Below are 19,160 nucleotides of genomic sequence, written 5' to 3' on the forward strand. Positions count from 1 at the left end.
TATGCTTTTTTTTTTTTTTAAATTTCAGCGTAGGTAGGATATTCCTGTAAATCCAGTTGCATTTTGTACATACTTTAGAATTTGGAGGATGAATGAACATGAGGTAATGCATACATCTGAACTAGTTAATACCAGCTTTGGTAGGTTTCTTAAAGGCACACACTGCCATTCTTAGAAGAAATAAAATGAAGTCGTTTTTAAAACTAATTGAATGAATTAATTCAATTAGTTTAAATCATAATATAACAAGCATAACAAATTCTATGAAAAGTTTTAGAATGGAAAACACTCTGGCCTTCACCTTCCCTCTTACGGCAGTTCCCAGAGGAATCACTTTTAACTTCTGGTGGTTAACATCCATGTTTAAATAATATGCTTATACAGCTATATTTTGACTTACCAGTTTTAGACAGTGTTGCACCCTTTACTCTTTTTCCTGATCTTTTGTGGAAAATTTAGCAAATATGGTTCAGCATAAAGGAGACAATGAAATTAGCATTCTACCCAGAGATCATATCAATTAACATTTTGGTGTAGACTTTTATCTTAAAAAAAACACATTATATACATTTTGTTTGAAAAGAGAATATTGAAAAAAGAAAAAGCATACCCCATATGAAGGATGTCAGACTTGTGCAAAGCACAATGGCCATGTTGGTTACATTTTAACTGTCTTTTTTTTTTTAATTTTTTGCCTTATAACAAATTTAATCAGTTATACATATACATATGTTTCCATATCCCCTCCCTTTTGCGTCTCCCTCCCACCCTCCCTATCCCACCCCTCCAGGCGGTCACAAGGCACCGAGCTGATCTCCCCGTGCTATGCGGCTGCTTCCCACTAGCTATCTACCTTACGTTTGGTAGTGTATATATGTCCATGCCGCTCTTTCACTTTGTCACAGCTTACCCTTCCCCCTCCCCATATCCTCAAGTCCATTCTCTAGTAGGTCTGTGTCTTTATTCCTGTTTTATCCCTAGGTTCTTCATGACTTTTTTTTTTCTTAAATTCCATATATATGTGTTAGCATATGGTATTTGTCTTTCTCTTTCTGACTGACTTCGCTCTTTGTGACAGACTCTAGGTCTATCCTCCAAGGCTACTCTGTTTCTATTTCAGACTCTAGCTCCTCTCTCCCTACACCTATAGAAACAGCTCTCCTTTATGTCCCTCCAAATGCCTGGAACACAATTTGCATTCCCTTCTGAGTATGCTCAGCACTACTTGTCTTGTTCCAGCCCAGGACAAGGACTAGTAAGAACTACTAGAAGGTCAAATTTTCACTCAACCAGCACACACTGGGCATTTAGTACTCCCAGTCACCACTGGCTGCTGTGTGTATAATACAGTCTCCAGCCTGAAGTTTACTTTCCCTGGGGAGGCAAGCAATCAACAGAACACAGCATGGCATGTGCTGCAGTTCACAGGCACTGAACCAAGCCCAAGACTAAATAGTCAACGGTGGTGTTCAGCCACAGTAAATACCCCGAGAGTCACACCTGATCCCTGAAATGTGGACATGTTTCCTCTTCATTCATACAAACAGTGCTTATGCAAACTATGCACTATAAAGGAGCACCTATTTTCAGCCATTTTTAAGGAGAAGGCTGATTTGGGAGCATTTTCAGAATCTATTCACAAATGCTTTGGGAGTGAATTCAACCCATTAGAAATTAAACCAAGTTATACAAGAAGGCAAAAGTAGATGACTTTAGAAGAACACAAGTGTCACATATCACTTAAGCCTACAGCCTCACTAATTCAAAAGCCACCACTGAAAAACTGCAGTAGAAATAGTGTAAGGCGTGGTATGTGAAAGTCAGCCTGGTTGAGTCTAGAAAGCTTCACAGAGGAAGGGACCCTTGAAGTGCAGTATGAAAAATTGGTAAGGTTTTGTTGAGGCAGACTTGAGGGTGGGAGTGACATTCAGTTCACAGGAGCTGCAGACACACTGGCGAAGTACCCTTGAGGAAGCACAAAGAAATACACCTGGAATGTAGTAGAGTGAAAAAGTGATGTGGATATGGTGGGAAAGTTACTACAGAGAAATTAGGAAAGACCTTGCATGTCAAATTAAGGATTTTTCATACAAGCAATGGGGAACTTCTCAAGAAGTTTGGGAAGACAAGAGACATGACCAAATTTACGATTCTGAGAAGTCATTCTAGGAGTACTGTCAAAGCTAAGTCAGAGGGTTAAGATGGTAAATTTTATGTTGTGTATTTTACCTCAATCAATCAATCAGTCTGAGGGTACAGCTACAGGAACAGGAGAGATGATGATGAAGGACCTGGACCAGGGGAGAGGCAACCAGGACAATGTGATGAGGATGGATCCAAGAGACATGAAAGAAACAGGATGGACAAGACAGAGACTGCTTTATGTGGGGAAAAGGAAACTAATCTGAGCAAGTAAGCAGATGGTAAAGGCATTCCCTTCGAGAAATACAAGAGGAAATTCAGTTTGTAATGTATCAGGTGAGAAGGACAGAGAAAATCTCACCTAGAGATGACTGGTGTGTGACTGGTGTGTGATCTGGAGTTTAGGAAAAAGGTTTGAGCTAAAGATAATGTTGTTTGGGGAGCCATCAGACGATAGGTGGAAAGTGAATCTGTAAAGAAAAACAGAAGAATAGAGGACAGGATACCAAGTCAGACTGAACCTGGTGATAACCTTGGCTAGCTGGCTACTTTGTTCTGTTTGCCCATAAACTGTTCTGGTAAATAAAATGAGGAGTGATGTAACTTAGTGCATACAAAGCTATTAAGCGACACTATGCAGAAAGCCAAATACTTAAACATTTTAAACATAAAAATGGGGGGAAATCTAGAATGGGAATTTGGCATTAAGGAAGTGTGATAGATTCAATTTACAGTGTAAATATTAAGCATCTACCACAATATTTGGCACATAGTAGATGCAAATTAAATGTTTATGGAGGGCCTAACTTATGTGTTCAATTTCTTGAGGTACATAAAATGGAAAGCTTGGTACACACCTCTCAGTCAATGCCTCCTGTTATTTTTAATTTGCATTTTTCACAAGCACTACTCAAGTGCAACACTGATTTCTAAGTACAACATAAATAATTTAAAAATAACAGAGAAGCAGCATCAATATATGATTGAGTTTATGTTGGAAGACTTTGTTTCCTCCCTTACAGATGACTCCCTGAGCTCTCCTTCTCCACGATCCCTAAATGATCCCTGATGCCCCCAAGAAGAGAATATTTCATCTGAAGGAATATTTGCCTTATTTGGAAAGCTGGCAGTCCAGATAACAAAGAACTGCCTCTTCCAAGTGGATCTCAGGGAGGCTGAATTCACACCATGCTCCGCTGGGCAGACCTCTGCTCAGATGTTGTGAGGGTCGGTGTAGGAGCCCTTGCCTATCTTGGGATAGAGGACACGTTGGGGCTTGATTTAGCAAATACATGAAGAGCTGCTTCAGACTTGGCAGTATCCTGGCAGAGTGAGGTATAGACATTTCATGAGAATACTGCTAGGAGTCAGTGTTAGTTCTTTCAATTAAAGGCAATTCTCAAAACATTTAAGAATTAACTGCTTACTTAAAGAGCTCTAAATCCTGCTCTGGTCATTCACTCTTTTAGAGAAATATTTACAGAGTGATTATTGGATGCCACTGAGCATGCTGGGTGCTGAGTAAGTGTAATCCCGCTCTAACATGAAACTTAGCATTTTACTTTTTACTATAAATAAGGGCCCAGGTTGGTTTTTTTCTTTTCATTGAAATAGACCTTCATGTCTAATTTGGTGAATTTAAAACAAACAAATGGAAAACCTCACAAGCTCCTAATGTGTTTGTCTACTAAAAATTGAAAAGTAGCAGATACAGAAAAAACTCCTCAGGTTTGTGATAAGTTTCTGAAACTATAAAACACCTGCTTGGATAAGTACTGGCATAAAGACATACCTCAATGAATTCCCAATCAACTATACTTGGGATAAAGCCATGGAGGAGTATCATCTACAAGGCTGCCTGGGTTCTTCTTATCAAGCCTCCCATGTCTATCATTTAGGGAGAAGCCAGGGACAAACAGGGATTAAGTCAGTTGAGGAAGGGAGTAAAACTAATGAGCAAGCAACAGAAGGATATGGAGTAATCAAACAGGAGTAAGAAAAACTGTGAAATTCATTAGTTCAAGGAATATACACTAATTTCACTTGAGCTCCTCTCATACTCTTAAAAAAAAGTCTGTTAAAATAAAATAGAAAATGAGATTTGTAAATGGTAAACTATACAACGTGCACATATAACTTTGAAAAAGTAAGCAATTAAGAAAACAACTTTAGGGACTTGCCTGGTGGTCCAGTGGTTAAGAATCTGCCTTCCAATGCAGGAGACGCGGGTTCAATCCCTGGTTGGGGAACTAAGATCCCACATGCCGCAGGGCAACTAAGCCTGCGCACCGCAGCAAAAGATCCTGCATGCCACAATGAAGATCCTGTGTGCCGCTACTAAGACCTGACACAGCCAAATAAATAAATATTAAAAAAAAAGAAAACAACTTTAAAAATGATCTTCATTCACTGAAGAAAGATTCTTTTGTAACACGTATTACAACAGTATTTGAGTCTGTTGAAAGGGCAAAATTCAAATGTAACCAGCTTTAGGAGAAGCAAGGGATTTTACAGAAACGGGCTCATAAAGAAAAGGATGTGAGTTCATGGTCTAATCCAGCAGTTCTCAAACTTTTGGGTTTTGGATCCTGTTACACTCTTAAAAATTACTAAGGACCTAAAGACTTAACACAAAAACTATTAGAACAGATAAATGAATTCAGCAAGGTAGCAGGATACAAGATTAATATACATAAATCTGTTGCATTTCTTTACACTAACAATGAAATATCAGAAAGTGAAAAAACAATCCCTTTTAAAATTGTGCAAAAAAACCCACCTAGGAATAACCCTGACTAAGGAGGTGAGAGACTTATATGCTAAGGACTATAAAACATTGATAAATGAAACTGAAGACGATTCCAAAAAAAATGGAAAGATACCCCATGCTCTTGGATTGGAAGAATATTAAAGTGGCCATACTACCCAAAGAAATCTACAGATTTAATGCAATCTGTATCAAATAACTCAAGCATTTTTCACAGAACCTGAACAAATAATCCTAAAATTTATATGGAACCACAAAAGACCCAGAATTGCCAAAGCAATCCTGAGGAAAAAGAACAAGCTGGACGCATAACCTTCCCAGACTTCAGACAATACTAGAGTATCAAAACAGCGTGGTACTGGCACAGAAACAGACATATGGATCAATGGAGCAGAACAGAGAGTGCAGAAATGAACCCGCACACCTATGGTCAGTTAATTTTCCACAAAGGAGGCAAGAATATACAACGGAGAAAAGAGTCTCCCTTCAGCAAGTGGTGTTGGAAAAGTTGGAAAGCAGCATGTAAATCAATGAAGTTAGAACACTCCCTCTCACCATACACAAAAATAAACTCAAAATGGCTTAAAGACTTAAATAAGACACGACACCATAAAACTCCTTGAAGAGGACGTAGGCAAAACTCTCTGACATAAACTGTACCAATGTTTTCTTAGATTGGCTTCCCAAGGCAAAAGAAATAAAAGCAAAAATAAGCAAATGGGACCTAATCAAACTTATAAGCTTTTGCACAGCAAAGGAAACCATAAACAAAAGGACAACCTACAGAATGGGAGAAAATATTTGCAAATGATGTGACCAACAAGGGCTTGATTTCCAAAATATACAAACAGCTCATATAGCTCAATATCAAAAAAACAACCCAATCAAAAAATGGGCAGAAGACCTAAACACACATTTCTCCAAAGAAAACATACAGATGGCCAAGAGGCATATGAAAAGATGTTCAACATCACTAATTATTAGAGAAATGCAAATCAAAACTACAATGAGGTATCACCTCACACCAGTCAGAATGGCCATCATCAAAAAGTCTACAAATAATAAATACTGAGGAGGGTGTGGAGAAAAGGGAACCATCCTACACTGTCGGTGGGAATGTACATTGGTGCAGAAACTATGGAGAACAATATGGAGGTTCCTTAAAAAACTGAAAATAGAACTACCATATGACCTAGCAATCCCACTTCTGGGCAGATATCCAGAAAAGATGAAAATGAATTTAAAAAGATACACACACCCCAATGTTCATAGCAGCACTATTTACAATAGCCAAGACATGAAAGCAACCTAAGTGTCCATCGACAGATGAATGGATAAAGAAGATGTGGCACATATGTACAATGGAATATTACTCAACCATAAAAAGGAATGAAATAATGCCATTTGCAGCAACACGGACGGACCTAGAGATTATCATACCAAGTGAAGTAAGTCATATGATATCACTAATATGTAGAATCTAAAAAAATGATACAAATGAACTTATTTACAAAACAGAAACAGAGACTCACAAACATAGAAAAAAAAACATACGATTACCGAGGGGGAGAGGGAGGGGAGGGATAAATTAGAAGTTTGGGATTAACAAATACACACTATTAGATATAAAATAAACAACAAGGACCTACTGTATAGCACAGGGAACTATATTCAGTATCTTGTAATAACCTATAACAGAAAAGAATCTGAAAAGGAATGTGTGTGCGTGTGTGTGTGTGTGTATTAATATACATCTGAATCACTTTGCTGTATACCTGAAACACAACATTGTAAACAACTATACTTCATTTAAAAAAAAAATTACTAAGGACCCCAAAGAGTTCTTGTTTTTGTAGGATTTTACCTAGTGATAGGACCATATTAGGAACTAAAACCAAGAAATTTTAAGAATTCTTTTATTAATTTATTTACAAATAACAAAAACCCATAACTCAAAACAGTTATATGTTAACATAATTTTTATAAAAAATATAGCTATTTTTCTTAAAAAAAAAAAAAAAGCAAAAGAACCAGTGAGAAGAGTGGCACTGTTTTACATTTTTGTCGATTTCTTTCACATCTAGCTTAACAGAAGAGAGCTAGACTCTCGTATCTGCTTTGCATTCAGTCTGCTACAGTATCACACAACATGCAAACTCCTCCGTACACTCAGGAAAGAATGAGAATGAAAAAAAGCAAATGAAGTTTTCGTATGACAAGAACAGCTTTAACCCTGAGGACCCTTGAAAGGGTCTTGAGGACTTCCCCGGGCCACACTTTGAGATCCACTGCCCTAGTCTAATCGCATTTTACACATAAGGAAGCTGAATCTCAGAGAGATCAACTGAGATCCCAAATGACAGGGCCTGTTAATGATGGGATACAGATGCTGGATGATTTGTCTCACTTCCCTGGCTTTAGGTTCTCAATCGGAAACCTAGGAAATACACCCTAAAGACCTGTCATGTTTGCTCTAGTTGCAGGGACTGACACAATATATTACCAAAATTTTTTTTGATTTAAATAAAACAAAAGAGGAAAATCAACAAATATGATAAATTCTGCAACGGGCATAGTGTGTTAGCACCTGAATTAGGTTCTCTATTAGAACTGAAACACTAAGACAAATTCTGCACTCTCCTCCACGCACACTGGTAATGACAAACAGCACAGTCAAACCACAGAGTAATACAGAAAGCAGAATTACCACAACATCACCATTTATCACACTTTCTGAGTCTGAAATACAATTCATGACACAATCCCTGAAAATTTTTCACGAGTACAGGCTGAAAGGGTATTGGGTATACTAAGAGACTACAAATAAATTACTGGCAATCATGTGGGACTTTTCAGCTAAAATGGAGTTGTTCTGAAATGTAGATATTTTTCATTCTTTTACAGGACCTATTTTGCCTTTTATGTATGGGTCAGCCAAAAAGTTCCTTTGGTTTTTTGGGTAAAAATAAAAGACACATTTTTCATTTTCACCAAGAACTTCATTGAACAACGTATTCACCCTTTTGTTCCACTACCTTCTGCCATTTTTCAGGCAACTTCATAATTCCATCTTCCCAAAACTTTTTATCTTTTTGAGCAAAGAACTGCTCCAGGTGCCTTTTACAGTCTTCCAGGGAATTGAAATTTCTTCCATTAAGAGAATTTTGTAAAGACCGAAATAAATGGAAATCCGAAGGTGCAATGTCTGGTGAATACGGTGGAGGAATCAGAACTTCCCAGCCAAGCTGTGACAGTTTCTGCCTGGTCATCAAAGAAACATGTGGTCTTGTGGTATCCTGATGGAAGATTATATGTTTTCTGTTGACTAATTCTGGACGCTTTTCGTCGAGTGCTGCTTTCAGTTGATCTAACTGGGAGCAGTACTTATTGGAATTAATCGTTTGGTTTTCCGGAAGGAGCTCATAATAGAGGACTCCCTTCCAATCCCACCATATACACAACATCACTTTCTTTGGATGAAGATTGGCCTTTGGTGTGCTTGGTGGTGGTTCATTTCGCTTCCCCCATGATCTCTTCCGTTCCACGTTATTGTACAGTATCCATTTTTCATTGCCCATCACAATTTGTTTTAAAAATGGAACGTTTTCATTACGTTTCAGTAGAGAATCGCATGCGGAAATACGGTCAAGAAGGTTTTTTTCGCTTAACTTATGTGGAACCCAAACGTCAAAGCGATTCATGTAACCAAGCTGGTGCAAATGATTTTCAACACTTGATTTGGATATTTTGAGTATGTCCGCTATCTCCCGAGTGGTATACCGTCGATTGCTCTCAATTAATGTCTCGATTTGATCGCTATCAACTTCAACTGGTCTACCTGACCGTGGAGCATCGTCCAGCGAGAAATCTCCAGCACGAAACTTCGCAAACCACTTTTGACAGGTTCGCTCAGTCACAGCACCTTCTCCATACACTGCACAAATCTGTTTTTGCGTTTCAGTTGCATTTTTACCTCTCTTGAAATAATCAAGCATAATATGCCGAAAATGTTGCTTTTTTTCTTCCATCTTCTATACTAAAATGGCTACACAAAAGTTCACCAATTTTGATAAGTGTTTGTTTAAACGCACGCTGACGTGACAGCCGTCACAATACAATCCAACAAAACTGTGTCGAATGAAGTTAAACACAACTAAGCACTGCTGGAGTCATCTTACGGGAAAACCGGACGAACTTTCTTTTTTTGGCTAACCCATTAAAAAAAAATCAGGGAGTCTCCTTGTTCACCTCTAGGTGATTTCCTGTGTATCCTACCAGATGATCCAAATCTTCTTTAAATGGATCGTAGCCTTGTTCCTTTAAACAACGTAGTGCCCAGAAAAGCTGATCCAGGGGAGGAAATTCTTCCCAAGAAACCCACTCCCAACCTAGAAAAGAAAGATATCAAAGCAATTTCTTTAAGTGAAAGGAAACAAAGGATATTTATTTTGGCAAGTTAACCTATACTAAGAAAAATTAATTAAATTTAAGAATGATTTGCTACTAATGAAGTGCAATAGTGATGCTATGCATTAGCTTGGCTATACAAACATAATTTGCATTTAGAATGAAGATCTTAAGAAGGGAATGATGATCATTTAAAACATGCTGTTATTTGAATATGAAGCCAAGTTTACAAAGGCCACATTGTGGTAAAACCCAGATTTAATACCATTCAATTTTCATTTAAATATCTGGTTAAACAAGACTCACAGAATTTTATATATTGCAATGATACTACAGGTTAAACTACATTAAAATAAGCCAGTTTCCTCACCTACAAAATAAGGTAGATTACAAAATTTCTAAGCTATCCTCCATTTCTTAAAAAAGTAATGGAAGCTGTACAGAGAATAAAAAGTATTCTCTGTGCTGTGGTATATTTTAGATAGAAAGACAAGAATGGAAGGAGCTGTCTTCTTAAAAATCCACTGAAATGTGAAAGATTTAACAGTGTCTATTAATTGTAAAGTACATGAAATCCTAGAAAAATATTCTAGGGGATGGTGTTTTCTTTGATGATTTAAATGTAAATAACATGAAAGCACAGATGCCCGTGACAGGTGAATGTTTAAATATTATGATAATAATACAGAAATATAATAATTATTAGAACTCCATGTTCTAAATTAGTTTATGATTACATGCATATATCGATGTTTAAGTACTGTTTATTCCCTTCAGCATTTGTCTGCCTATAAAATACAGGTATGTAATTTCACTCCGGCAAGGCAGGGGACAAAGAATCCATGAAATTGGAATAAGCTGCGGAAGGGCTGATCAGCACCTGTGGTGAGAGAGAGAGAGACAGAGAGACAGAGAGAGAAGGGGAGAGAGAGAGAGAGGGAGAGGAGGAGGGGGAGGGAGACACAATGTGTTGCAAGATGCTCAGTTAACTGAGTCTCAAGAGAGCTGAAGTAAAGTTTATCCTAGGGGCCCCCTAGAAAACGAAGCATCTGGATAATGCTTCTAAGTATAAACAGGTGGCTGGAGGAAACTGAAGCAGGCAACCCAGATCCAGGACCTGATGAACATGGGGCAAAGACTGCATGCTTATATTATAAAAAACGAAGACCCCCAAGTGCCTGCACCTTGGCCAGGTTATCAGCTCCCCCAGTGAACCTGGTACAATCCTGCCTCCCACTTCTTAAGGCATGAATAATTTTTGTTGTACCCTAGGCCAGCTGAAGGCCTTTGTGTACTTTCTGTGTGTTTCTTTGTGTGACATCGTGATATAAGAAATAGGTATTTGGTCTTTATCCCTGTTTCCTGGCAGGGTTCCTAAAATCTGTGTAATTTCCCGAGTGATAGGGATCAGAGGAGCATCTTTTGTTTCCATAATAAGCTCCTTTCAACCAATGCTGAGTTTATGCTAATGAGATGGCTGGTGGCTGGGGACCCCTAGAGAGTTTCAGGATGGGGGCTGGTGACCAGAAGACCCAGGCATGATCACAGGGTTGGAACTTTCGGCCTACCTCTCACCCCACACTCCACCTTAGGGGTGGAGAGAGGGGCTGGAGACTGAGTTAACAGCCAATGCACATTGATTTAACCAATCACAGTAATAATAATCCCATTACATAGGAACCTCCATAAAAACTCTACACAGCTGGGTTCAGAGAGCTTCCGAGTTAAACACATCGAGGTGCTGGGAGGGTGGCACATCCAGAGAGGGCATGAAAGTCCCGTGCCCCCTCCCCAGACCTGGCCCTACCTCTCTCATTTGGCTGTTCCTGAGCTGTACCCTTTAAAACAAACCGGTAATGTGAGGAGAGTGTTTTCCTTCATTCTGTGGAACATTCTAGCAAATTATTGAAGAGGGGGGTTGTGGGAGCCTCGATTTATAGCCAGGCCGTCAAAAGTACAGGAGGCCTGGACGTGAGATTGGCATTGGAAATGGGGGCAATCTCATGGGACTGAGCTCTTTAACTTTTCGGATCCAAGTAGACAGTGTAAGAATTGAACTGAATTATAGGACACTCAACTGATGTCTGGAGAGTTGGAGAATTAGTGTGAGGAAAAAAGTCCACACATTTGGTATCAGAAGTGTTGTGAGTAAAAACAGTTCAGACTTTGCTAGCTTATTTTAAAGGATTCCAAGTAGTTACCTATTTTATAAAAAATCTTATATGACTCAACGGGCCTTCGGGTAGAACATGCCCTTCTGTTCATTCAATCAAGTCAGTCTGTAAAACACTTCAGACATGACTTATTCATTCTAGTAATGTCACTTCCTTCAGGCTCTGCACAGAAGCCCTCCCTGACCACCCTACCTGACACAACACCCATGCATCACTGTCTTTACACAGCTTTATTTTTATTCTTACTCCTATCATTACTCTCATAAAATATCTGCTAATTTGTTGCCTTTCCCCCCAGATAAAATGTAAAGTCCAGGAGGGCAGGGACGTTGTTTTAAACACCACTTTTTCTTTAGTGCTTAGAACAACGTCTGGCACACAGTACTCAGCAAGTATTTGTGAATGAAAAGATTTTCGCTATTAGAGGAGAAATTAAACGTTTAGAGGAGTGATCCTACATGAGACCACTTGGATAAGGTTTCTTATGGCAAATAATATATTGAATAAGTTTGATATTTTACTCTTTAGTTCCTTTTATCATGCAGGTTTTTTTTTTTTTTTTTTTTTTGCGGTACGCGGGCCTCTCACTGTTGAGGCCTCTCCCGTTGTGGAGCACAGGCTCCGATGCGCAGCCTCAGCGGCCATGGCTCACAGGCCCGGCCGCTCCGTGGCATGTGGGATCCTCCCGGACCAGGGCACGAACCCGTGTCCCCTGCATCGGCAGGTGGACTCTCAACCACTGCGCCACCAGGGAGCCCCTATCATGCAGTTTTATGAAATTTGAAGAGAGACGATACATGCAAAGCCCTAAGAACAATGCTTAGTACACAGTAAATAATAGAATATCAGTTATTGTCATTAAAGCTTTCAGAGCACTCAATTCAACACAGAAGGTAACAGCTAAGTGTTTTGTCAGGTTAAGCATTCTCTATAAAAGAAAGTTTTACCTCTCTTGCACAGGTGAGAAAAGTGAGGAAGGCACGTTAAATGTTTTGCTTAAAAATCACAGTGTGAAACAAAATTAAACACAACAATAAAACTAACATTTACTGAGTACTTACTGTGTTCACTAGGCCAGGCCCGTTGTATGTATTAACTCATTTTATCCTTACAACAAAGCATCTGAAGTAGGTATTATTGTCACAAGTGAGAAAAGACGCCCAGAGACCTAACTTGTCCAAGGTTACAAACCTCTAAGTAGAAGAACCAGGATGCGAACAAAGTAGTCTGACTCTAGGCCCAGTTCTCTTTCCTGTCCTGTCCTTATGTATCCAGGATTTAAGTAGATTTACATTCTAACTGAAGTATAATTATATTCTAATCTAATTCTCTTCCTATGGCAACATAATGTAATCTTCCTTCAGACCATATACTCTCATAGAAAATGCATTATTTATAGTTCTCTTACTTTCATTTTTCTCAGGCTCTACATTCTTTGGTTCTGAATCATGAGTCACGTCCACCTCTCCTTTCATTAAAATAGTGACATAATGGTAATTCTCTTCCTCAACGAAAGAATTCACAACCGAGGCAAAGCGAACATTTTTCAGGTGAAGAGCTGCTTCTTCCCAGGTTTCCCTTTGAGCACATTCTTCCCAGCTTTCACTGAAAAACAGAAACACACCACCGTATTCAATTCTATTTATTCATTTTTTTTTTTGCCATGAAATTCCTGGCTAGAAATTCCTAGTGTAAAGCAAAAAGAGCTGTAATTGGTTCACGCTTTACAACAATAAATCAACAACCCTCCTTTGACACTCTGTTTATCCTATATCAAGTATCTGAAGACCAAAAGGACTTCATATTGAACAAAAAAATGAACATTTAGCCAATTCAGCACTAGTTCATGTGCCTGGGAGCAGCATGCAACCAGGAGGTGGTTTAATACGTCAGTTAAGAGCACAGCTTTGGAGTCAACTAGACCTGGGTTTGAGTTCAAAGTCCATTATTTTCCACCTTAGACAAGTAAGAAGATAATGCTACTTTCTCATGGGGTTGTGTTAAGTGTATCAAGAAGTGGACACTGTCTTTTCTGAAGGCTCAGAAGACTCAAAATTGAGGGTAATAGGCAACAGGCATTCATGAACTATTAAAATACACTGATGTGAGTAGTTCACCTTCAACGTATGATCCATAATAACTAGATATTGACAAAAACGCTGCTGATATTCCAAAAGTTACAAAAACCTGTATATAAATTAAAACATTTCACTGCAGTTTTCATACATGAGACAAGATTAAAAATATATAATATCTCCCTTTAGAAATTGTTCCAAATGAAATTTTATACAATCAGATAAAATATGAGTATTGAATGAAAACAAATATTATTAAAAGAAATCATTAGTGTGATTCAGTTTTTCTAAAAGTCATTTCATATGCACTTTAAACTTCCAAATATTTATGAAGCACTTTAGTGTGATATTCAGCAAAAAAGAATACTGTTTCTCTATCTTTTCTACCTTGAATATTTTTGTATCTCTAATTATCTAAACTACCGTCACTACCCAGTCTACGTAAGAAGACAGATCTTTGGGAGGGAGGAGAGCTGTGCGTTTTCAGCCTGCAGGAACGTTCCTCTTCCTCCTGATGAGGGGCCACCTCTGCCTCGAAACCAAGTGAGAGGTCCTCCAAGAGAATTAGTCACAGAGACTGGGTGAGACTCTCAAGAAGGAGGTACTGGCATGTTACTCCCCAGTTAAAGACTGAGCTGGGGAACCTCATGGGTCTACCCCAGTGCATCAGAGCAGAGGTGTAGGAAGGAAAGAGCTCTTGGGTTAATCTGAAATGTATCCCGTGGTGTTTAGGGATGCACGTGAATACACAAGGTGATGCTCATTCCCACTTTAGGAATTTGGAAGGCAGGAGAGTGGCTAAAACAGCCCACGATGGCTGAGCAGAGAAAATGGGCAGCAGTGAAAGCATCCTTCCCAACGTGTGTTTCCTTTGGGCCAAGCAGATGCTACAAGAGACTGCCGGGGGCCCCATCAGAAAGAAAATGTAGCGTGGTGTGCTAACAGCAGGAGTTGGTGGCCAGCGTCACAAAAAGTCAGTCACCTATGTCAGGGAACTGTGCAGTGTAGAAATCCTTGTAGGACTTCCAACCAACCAATAAACACACCCTAAGAAAGAGAGCACGCAGACTTCCCTGGTGGTGCAGTGGTTAAGAATCCGCCTGCCAATGCAGGAGACACGGGTTGGATCCCTGGTCCGGGAAGATCCCACATGCCTCAGAGCAACTAAGCCTGTGCGCCACAACTACTGAACCTGTGCTCTAGAGCCCGCGAGCCACAACTACTGAAGCCCGCGCACCACAACGAAGAGTAGCCCCCGCTTGCCGCAACTAGAGAAAACCCTCATGCAGCAACAAAGACCCAACGCAGCCAAAAATAAATAAATTAAAAAAAAGAAGAGAGAGCACGCCTGTGAATACTGCACCCAGAGGGCACATAACAGATCACAGCAGCACCACTCAGGTAAAAGCTTTGCTCCCTCCCATTCTGCCTCAACACACCAGAAAAAGAAACCAGAAACAGTGAGAAGAGGAGGAGGTAGAGAAAGCAAAACAAAACCTCCTTACCCCACTACAAAGGAAAGCTAAATGCCTGGAAGAGGATCATAATAACCAAAATATGATTTACTTTTATAATCAAGTGAAAGTGAGACAGGCTGGGACTGGGACCCTTTACTGCAGTGCCTTGCACCTGGACTAAACATCTCCTCTCCTTGAACAACAGAATACAAAGAAACTCTAAGGGACGACGAAAACTAACTGCACCCATGTACAGCTGGGGCAAACTGTGAACAAAGATACAAAAAGGCCAAAACCCAACTGCCACTTCTGAGGCACCAGGAGCAAAACCAGGGTACCACACACGACACAGGCACCCGGCACCACCAAGGGGGTGGAGAGATCACCTAAGCCACCCCTCCAGCCCAAAGCACCTATCCACTCCCACCCTCACCCGTTTAAGGGACCAGCTCGCCTGCCTCAGACAGTGAGCAAGGGCACCTGTTACTTGTTCCCTCTCATGGTGTAGCATGAGTCCCAATAAATGCTTGCCTGAATTCCTGTCTGACGTCTTATCAATTTCTATTGATTAAAGAGTTCAAGAACCCAGGTTGGTAACAAGAGCAAAACAATTGAATTTGCAGAAAACGTCATGGAGAAGCAGAGAAGGGAAAGACAAATCATATTTGAAGACAATGAAAAGAGAAAATAAAGCCACTTCCTTCCTGTTGGTTTCCCATCGATTTAGCTCACTCAGTTTACCAGTTATACAAAGATAAGTGAAAGCACACCTGTGAAGAGCTTAGCATAACACCTAGCACTTAGTAAAAAGGTCATTAAAGTTCAATTTTGGCCATTATCATTCAGTATGAGTCAAGACTCCAATACTGTCTTGTGTTACTGTTAGGATAGCTATCTCGAACCACTACCCTAGAAATTACACATTCTAAATAGTGCTTAATTTGTGATCGAACTTTGGCTAATGCTCCCCCGCCCCCCAAACTGACAAAGTACAATATGGTGTGCTTGTCTGGGCAATTTGATTCTTAATCTAGGCATTTTATTATTTATTAAGTGATAGCTTATCTTACTTATCTAAAAACGAGGAACTTATTGATGCTTTTAAAAATTCTGAAGACCATTTAAACAATTCCCTGTGCTAGAAGATAAGAATTTCATATTCTATAAAGATCTAAGTCTGATTAAAAGGCACTAGAATCAAGTCTCTACTTCTAACAACCACTTTATAAGAAATACGTGAATTAGAAGAATATAGTCATAATGTGAGAAATTCAAATGACCCATATTCAACATGGCATAGGTAAAAGGGGAGGGCGGGTACTGCTTGATTAAGAGACTTAAAAAATGTATCAATCACATGCAACATGTGCCCTTCCTTTAATCTGAATTGGTACAAAACAGTAAAAAGACATTTTCAAGACGACTGCAGAAAATGGTACAGACTGGGTGACAGATGCTATAAAATATTTTAAGGTTTGAAAATGGTATGGTGGTTACTTCTTTTTAAAAGCCTATTACAGATAGATACTGAATTACTTAGGGGTGGTGTAATAAGATGCCTGCTTTCCCTTAAAATAGTTTAGAAAACAAGGGTGTGTGTGTGTCTGTTTGCCGGGAGGGAGGAGCAGTAAAGACGAAACAAGAACAAACTGAGTAATGGGTACATGAGGATTCACTGACTATTCTATTTTTATGTATGTTTGAAACTTTCTATACAAAAGGAAAAACAAGCTCTGTGTCTTGAACGCTTTATTCTCACTTCGAGATAGTTCATTTACCAGAGCGCTTGCACCTGGACAAAAGGTAGAGGCTAAACTATAACTGCACGCATGCGCAGTTGGGGCAATAATAAACAAGCTATAAAAAGGCCACAAACCAACTGCCATTTCAGAGCTGCTGAGAGCGAAGTGGGGTACCACGCGTGATTCCCACACACACCAAGGGGTTAGGCGGGCCGCCTAAGCTGCGCCTCCTGCACAGCCCGCAGATCCATCCCTATTCTCACCCCATTTAAGGAACCAGCCCACCACCACGTCCCCTCCAGGGGAGCCGAGCAAGGGCATCTGTGTCTTGTTCTCGCTCCCTCTTGCTATAGCACAAGCCCCAATAAAGCTTCGCCTAAATTCCTCATCTGGCATCTTATCAATTTCTATTGATTAAAGAGGCCAAGAGTCTGAGTGAATCCACCTTCTAGCACAATCTCAGCCTTTTTTCACCCTTGTGTAGAACTAACTTTCTTTGTCGGTCTGACACATCATCAAACCACAATATGCCAACGCAGAGAGGGGGGACCTTGAGGAGTACATCATCTAACTTCCCCATTTTAAAAAGAGAGAAACTGAGGCCCAGAGTTTCAGTCGCCCATTCGCTTGGTTAGAGCGCAACTAAACTTACTGGAGCTGGAAACACGGAATATATCCATGTGCGTTTAAATCACCAGCAAAACGTGCAAAAGCCTTAACTGACAGAACTACATTGACCGCGGCCTATAAACACCAACTTCCGGTCTCTCAAGTGCGAGCAGTAAGAAAAACAAAACTCACCAGCCAACTCCCAGCCGCGCCAGGTCTCTCGAGGAGCTGATGGCGCAGGCGCAGCTCACACGGGAACGAGGAAATCTCTCCTTCAGCCATACCCAGAGCAGTGCCCCCTCCCGGCCCGAGGAGAAAAGAGGAACGCGCGAGAAAGGACGCAGCGTCGGCGCGTACGCACGGACGCACGCAGAGAGCGAGGTCGTCCTTCCCGTGCGCGTCCTGCTTTCCCCGTCCGCCAGGCGGCTGCTTACCCGAACTCCAAGTGGCCCCCGGGAAGTTGGAATTTGCCGGCTCCAAATGACCCTTTCCTCCTCCCCAGGAGGACGCAGCGAGGATGCCTGCAGCTGGTCACCACTACTCCTACCCCGACTCCTGGGCGCCGCCCCCGCGCCTCCGCACTGGCCGTCATAGCGCGAGAGGATCTCGCAGGCCGCGGCCGGAAGTGACGTTCGCTTTGCCCCGCCCCCGGGGCCGCCGCTAATCTCCCAGAGCAGGTGAGGGGCTGTAAATCGCTGTGGGATCCCCCGGGCTTCCGCCGCTTTTCCTTTGTGCTTGCTGTCTCTCCCTCATCTACGGGTCCAAACTTGTGAAGGTTGTTTCCTCCCGAAAGACTATGTGGCCAGAGTTTGGCTTTAACTAATGCTGTTTACTGTTGCGCTTTCAACATTCATTATTTATCTACTCTCAGATTCCTCCATGCACTTAACCAGCCACCTACTTTGATAAACCTCTGTGTCTTTGCACATCTTTTTTTTTTTTTTTTTTAATAAATAAGCTTCACCACAGTAAACCCATTCCACTATAGCTCAAATCAGTGTGGTACCGAAGCAAAGACAAATACTATAGAAATATCCTGGTATGAATAACTGAGTATTAACAAATCATGGGAAGAAAAGCACTAATCAGTTATGCTGGGACGAATTAGTTACCTATTTAGGAGGAAAAATAGACGCTGTTCCAGCTGTTTGCATGCCATGCACCAACAAAAAAATCCCAACTGAATCAGAGTTGTAATGAAAACAAAGTAAAAACAAATGACTGGTTTCTGGTTGGAGACTTTTTAAAAAAATTAATGTAAATTAAGTTTTACTTCTAAAATAATGTGCACATAATTTTTAAAAGTCAAATGGTACAAAAACTGTAAGAAGAACAACCTTACACTCTAGTCATGTTTCTATTCACTTTTTTTATTTTTTTTTTTGCGGTACTCGGGCCTCTCACTGTTGTGGCCTCTCCCGTTGCGGAGCACAGGCTCCAGACGCGCAGGCTCAGCGGCTATGGCTCACGGGCCCAGCCGCTCTGCAGCATGTGGGATCTTCCCGGACCGGGGCACGAACCCGTGTCCCCTGCATTGGCAGGCGGACTCTCAACCACTGCGCCACCAGGGAAGCTCTCCATTCACTTTTAACTTTTTGTTTGGGGGTGTTTTTGGTCCCGGCATGCCGGGTCTTAGTTCCTGGACCAGGGATCAAACCTGTGCCCCTGCATTGGGGGTGCAGAGTCTTAACCACTGGACCTCCAGGGAAGTCCCTACTTTTAACTCTTTGAACTGTTATTTCTGATATTTGCTTATATATTTTTAAGTAATATGCTTATTCTGCATG

The 19,160-nt window shown here is 40.6% G+C and overlaps 1 protein-coding gene across 2 annotated transcripts; it reads right to left on the reverse strand.

Moving 5' to 3' along the window:
* Nucleotides 1-4,277: 4,277 nt before the first annotated feature.
* On the reverse strand, nt 4,278-18,501 carry NUDT15 (nudix hydrolase 15). Of its 2 annotated transcripts, none has more exons than XM_082602013.1 (3): nt 17,808-18,501; nt 12,899-13,095; nt 4,278-4,486 (listed from the first exon to the last, which is right to left on the reverse strand). In XM_082602013.1, the coding sequence occupies exons 1-3, from the start codon at nt 17,963-17,965 to the stop codon at nt 4,392-4,394; spliced, it is 450 nt and encodes a 149-aa protein (XP_082458139.1). In that variant the 5' UTR covers nt 17,966-18,501; the 3' UTR covers nt 4,278-4,391. The 2 variants fall into 2 exon arrangements, with proteins under 2 accessions (XP_082458139.1, XP_082458138.1); XM_082602012.1 differs by lacking the exon at nt 4,278-4,486 and adding an exon at nt 6,810-9,297.
* Nucleotides 18,502-19,160: the final 659 nt, after the last annotated feature.

This window comes from Mesoplodon mirus (genome assembly GCF_964341445.2).
Source record: "Mesoplodon mirus genome assembly, chromosome: 17".
Taxonomy (NCBI): Eukaryota; Metazoa; Chordata; class Mammalia; order Artiodactyla; family Ziphiidae; genus Mesoplodon; species Mesoplodon mirus.

What these genes read in the sequence shown, in the direction of transcription:
- NUDT15 (XM_082602012.1), bottom strand. Translation starts at nt 17,965, where the DNA reads ATGACGGCCAGTGCGGAGGCGCGGGGGCGGCGCCCAGGAGTCGGGGTA. An exon ending in GGGGGCCACTTGGAGTTCGG is followed by an intron (nt 13,096 to 17,807) that starts GTAAGCAGCCGC and finishes TCTGTTTTTCAG; the next exon opens with TGAAAGCTGGGAAGAATGTG. An exon ending in AGAGCCTGAGAAAAATGAAA is followed by an intron (nt 9,298 to 12,898) that starts GTAAGAGAACTA and finishes TTTCTTTTCTAG; the next exon opens with GTTGGGAGTGGGTTTCTTGG.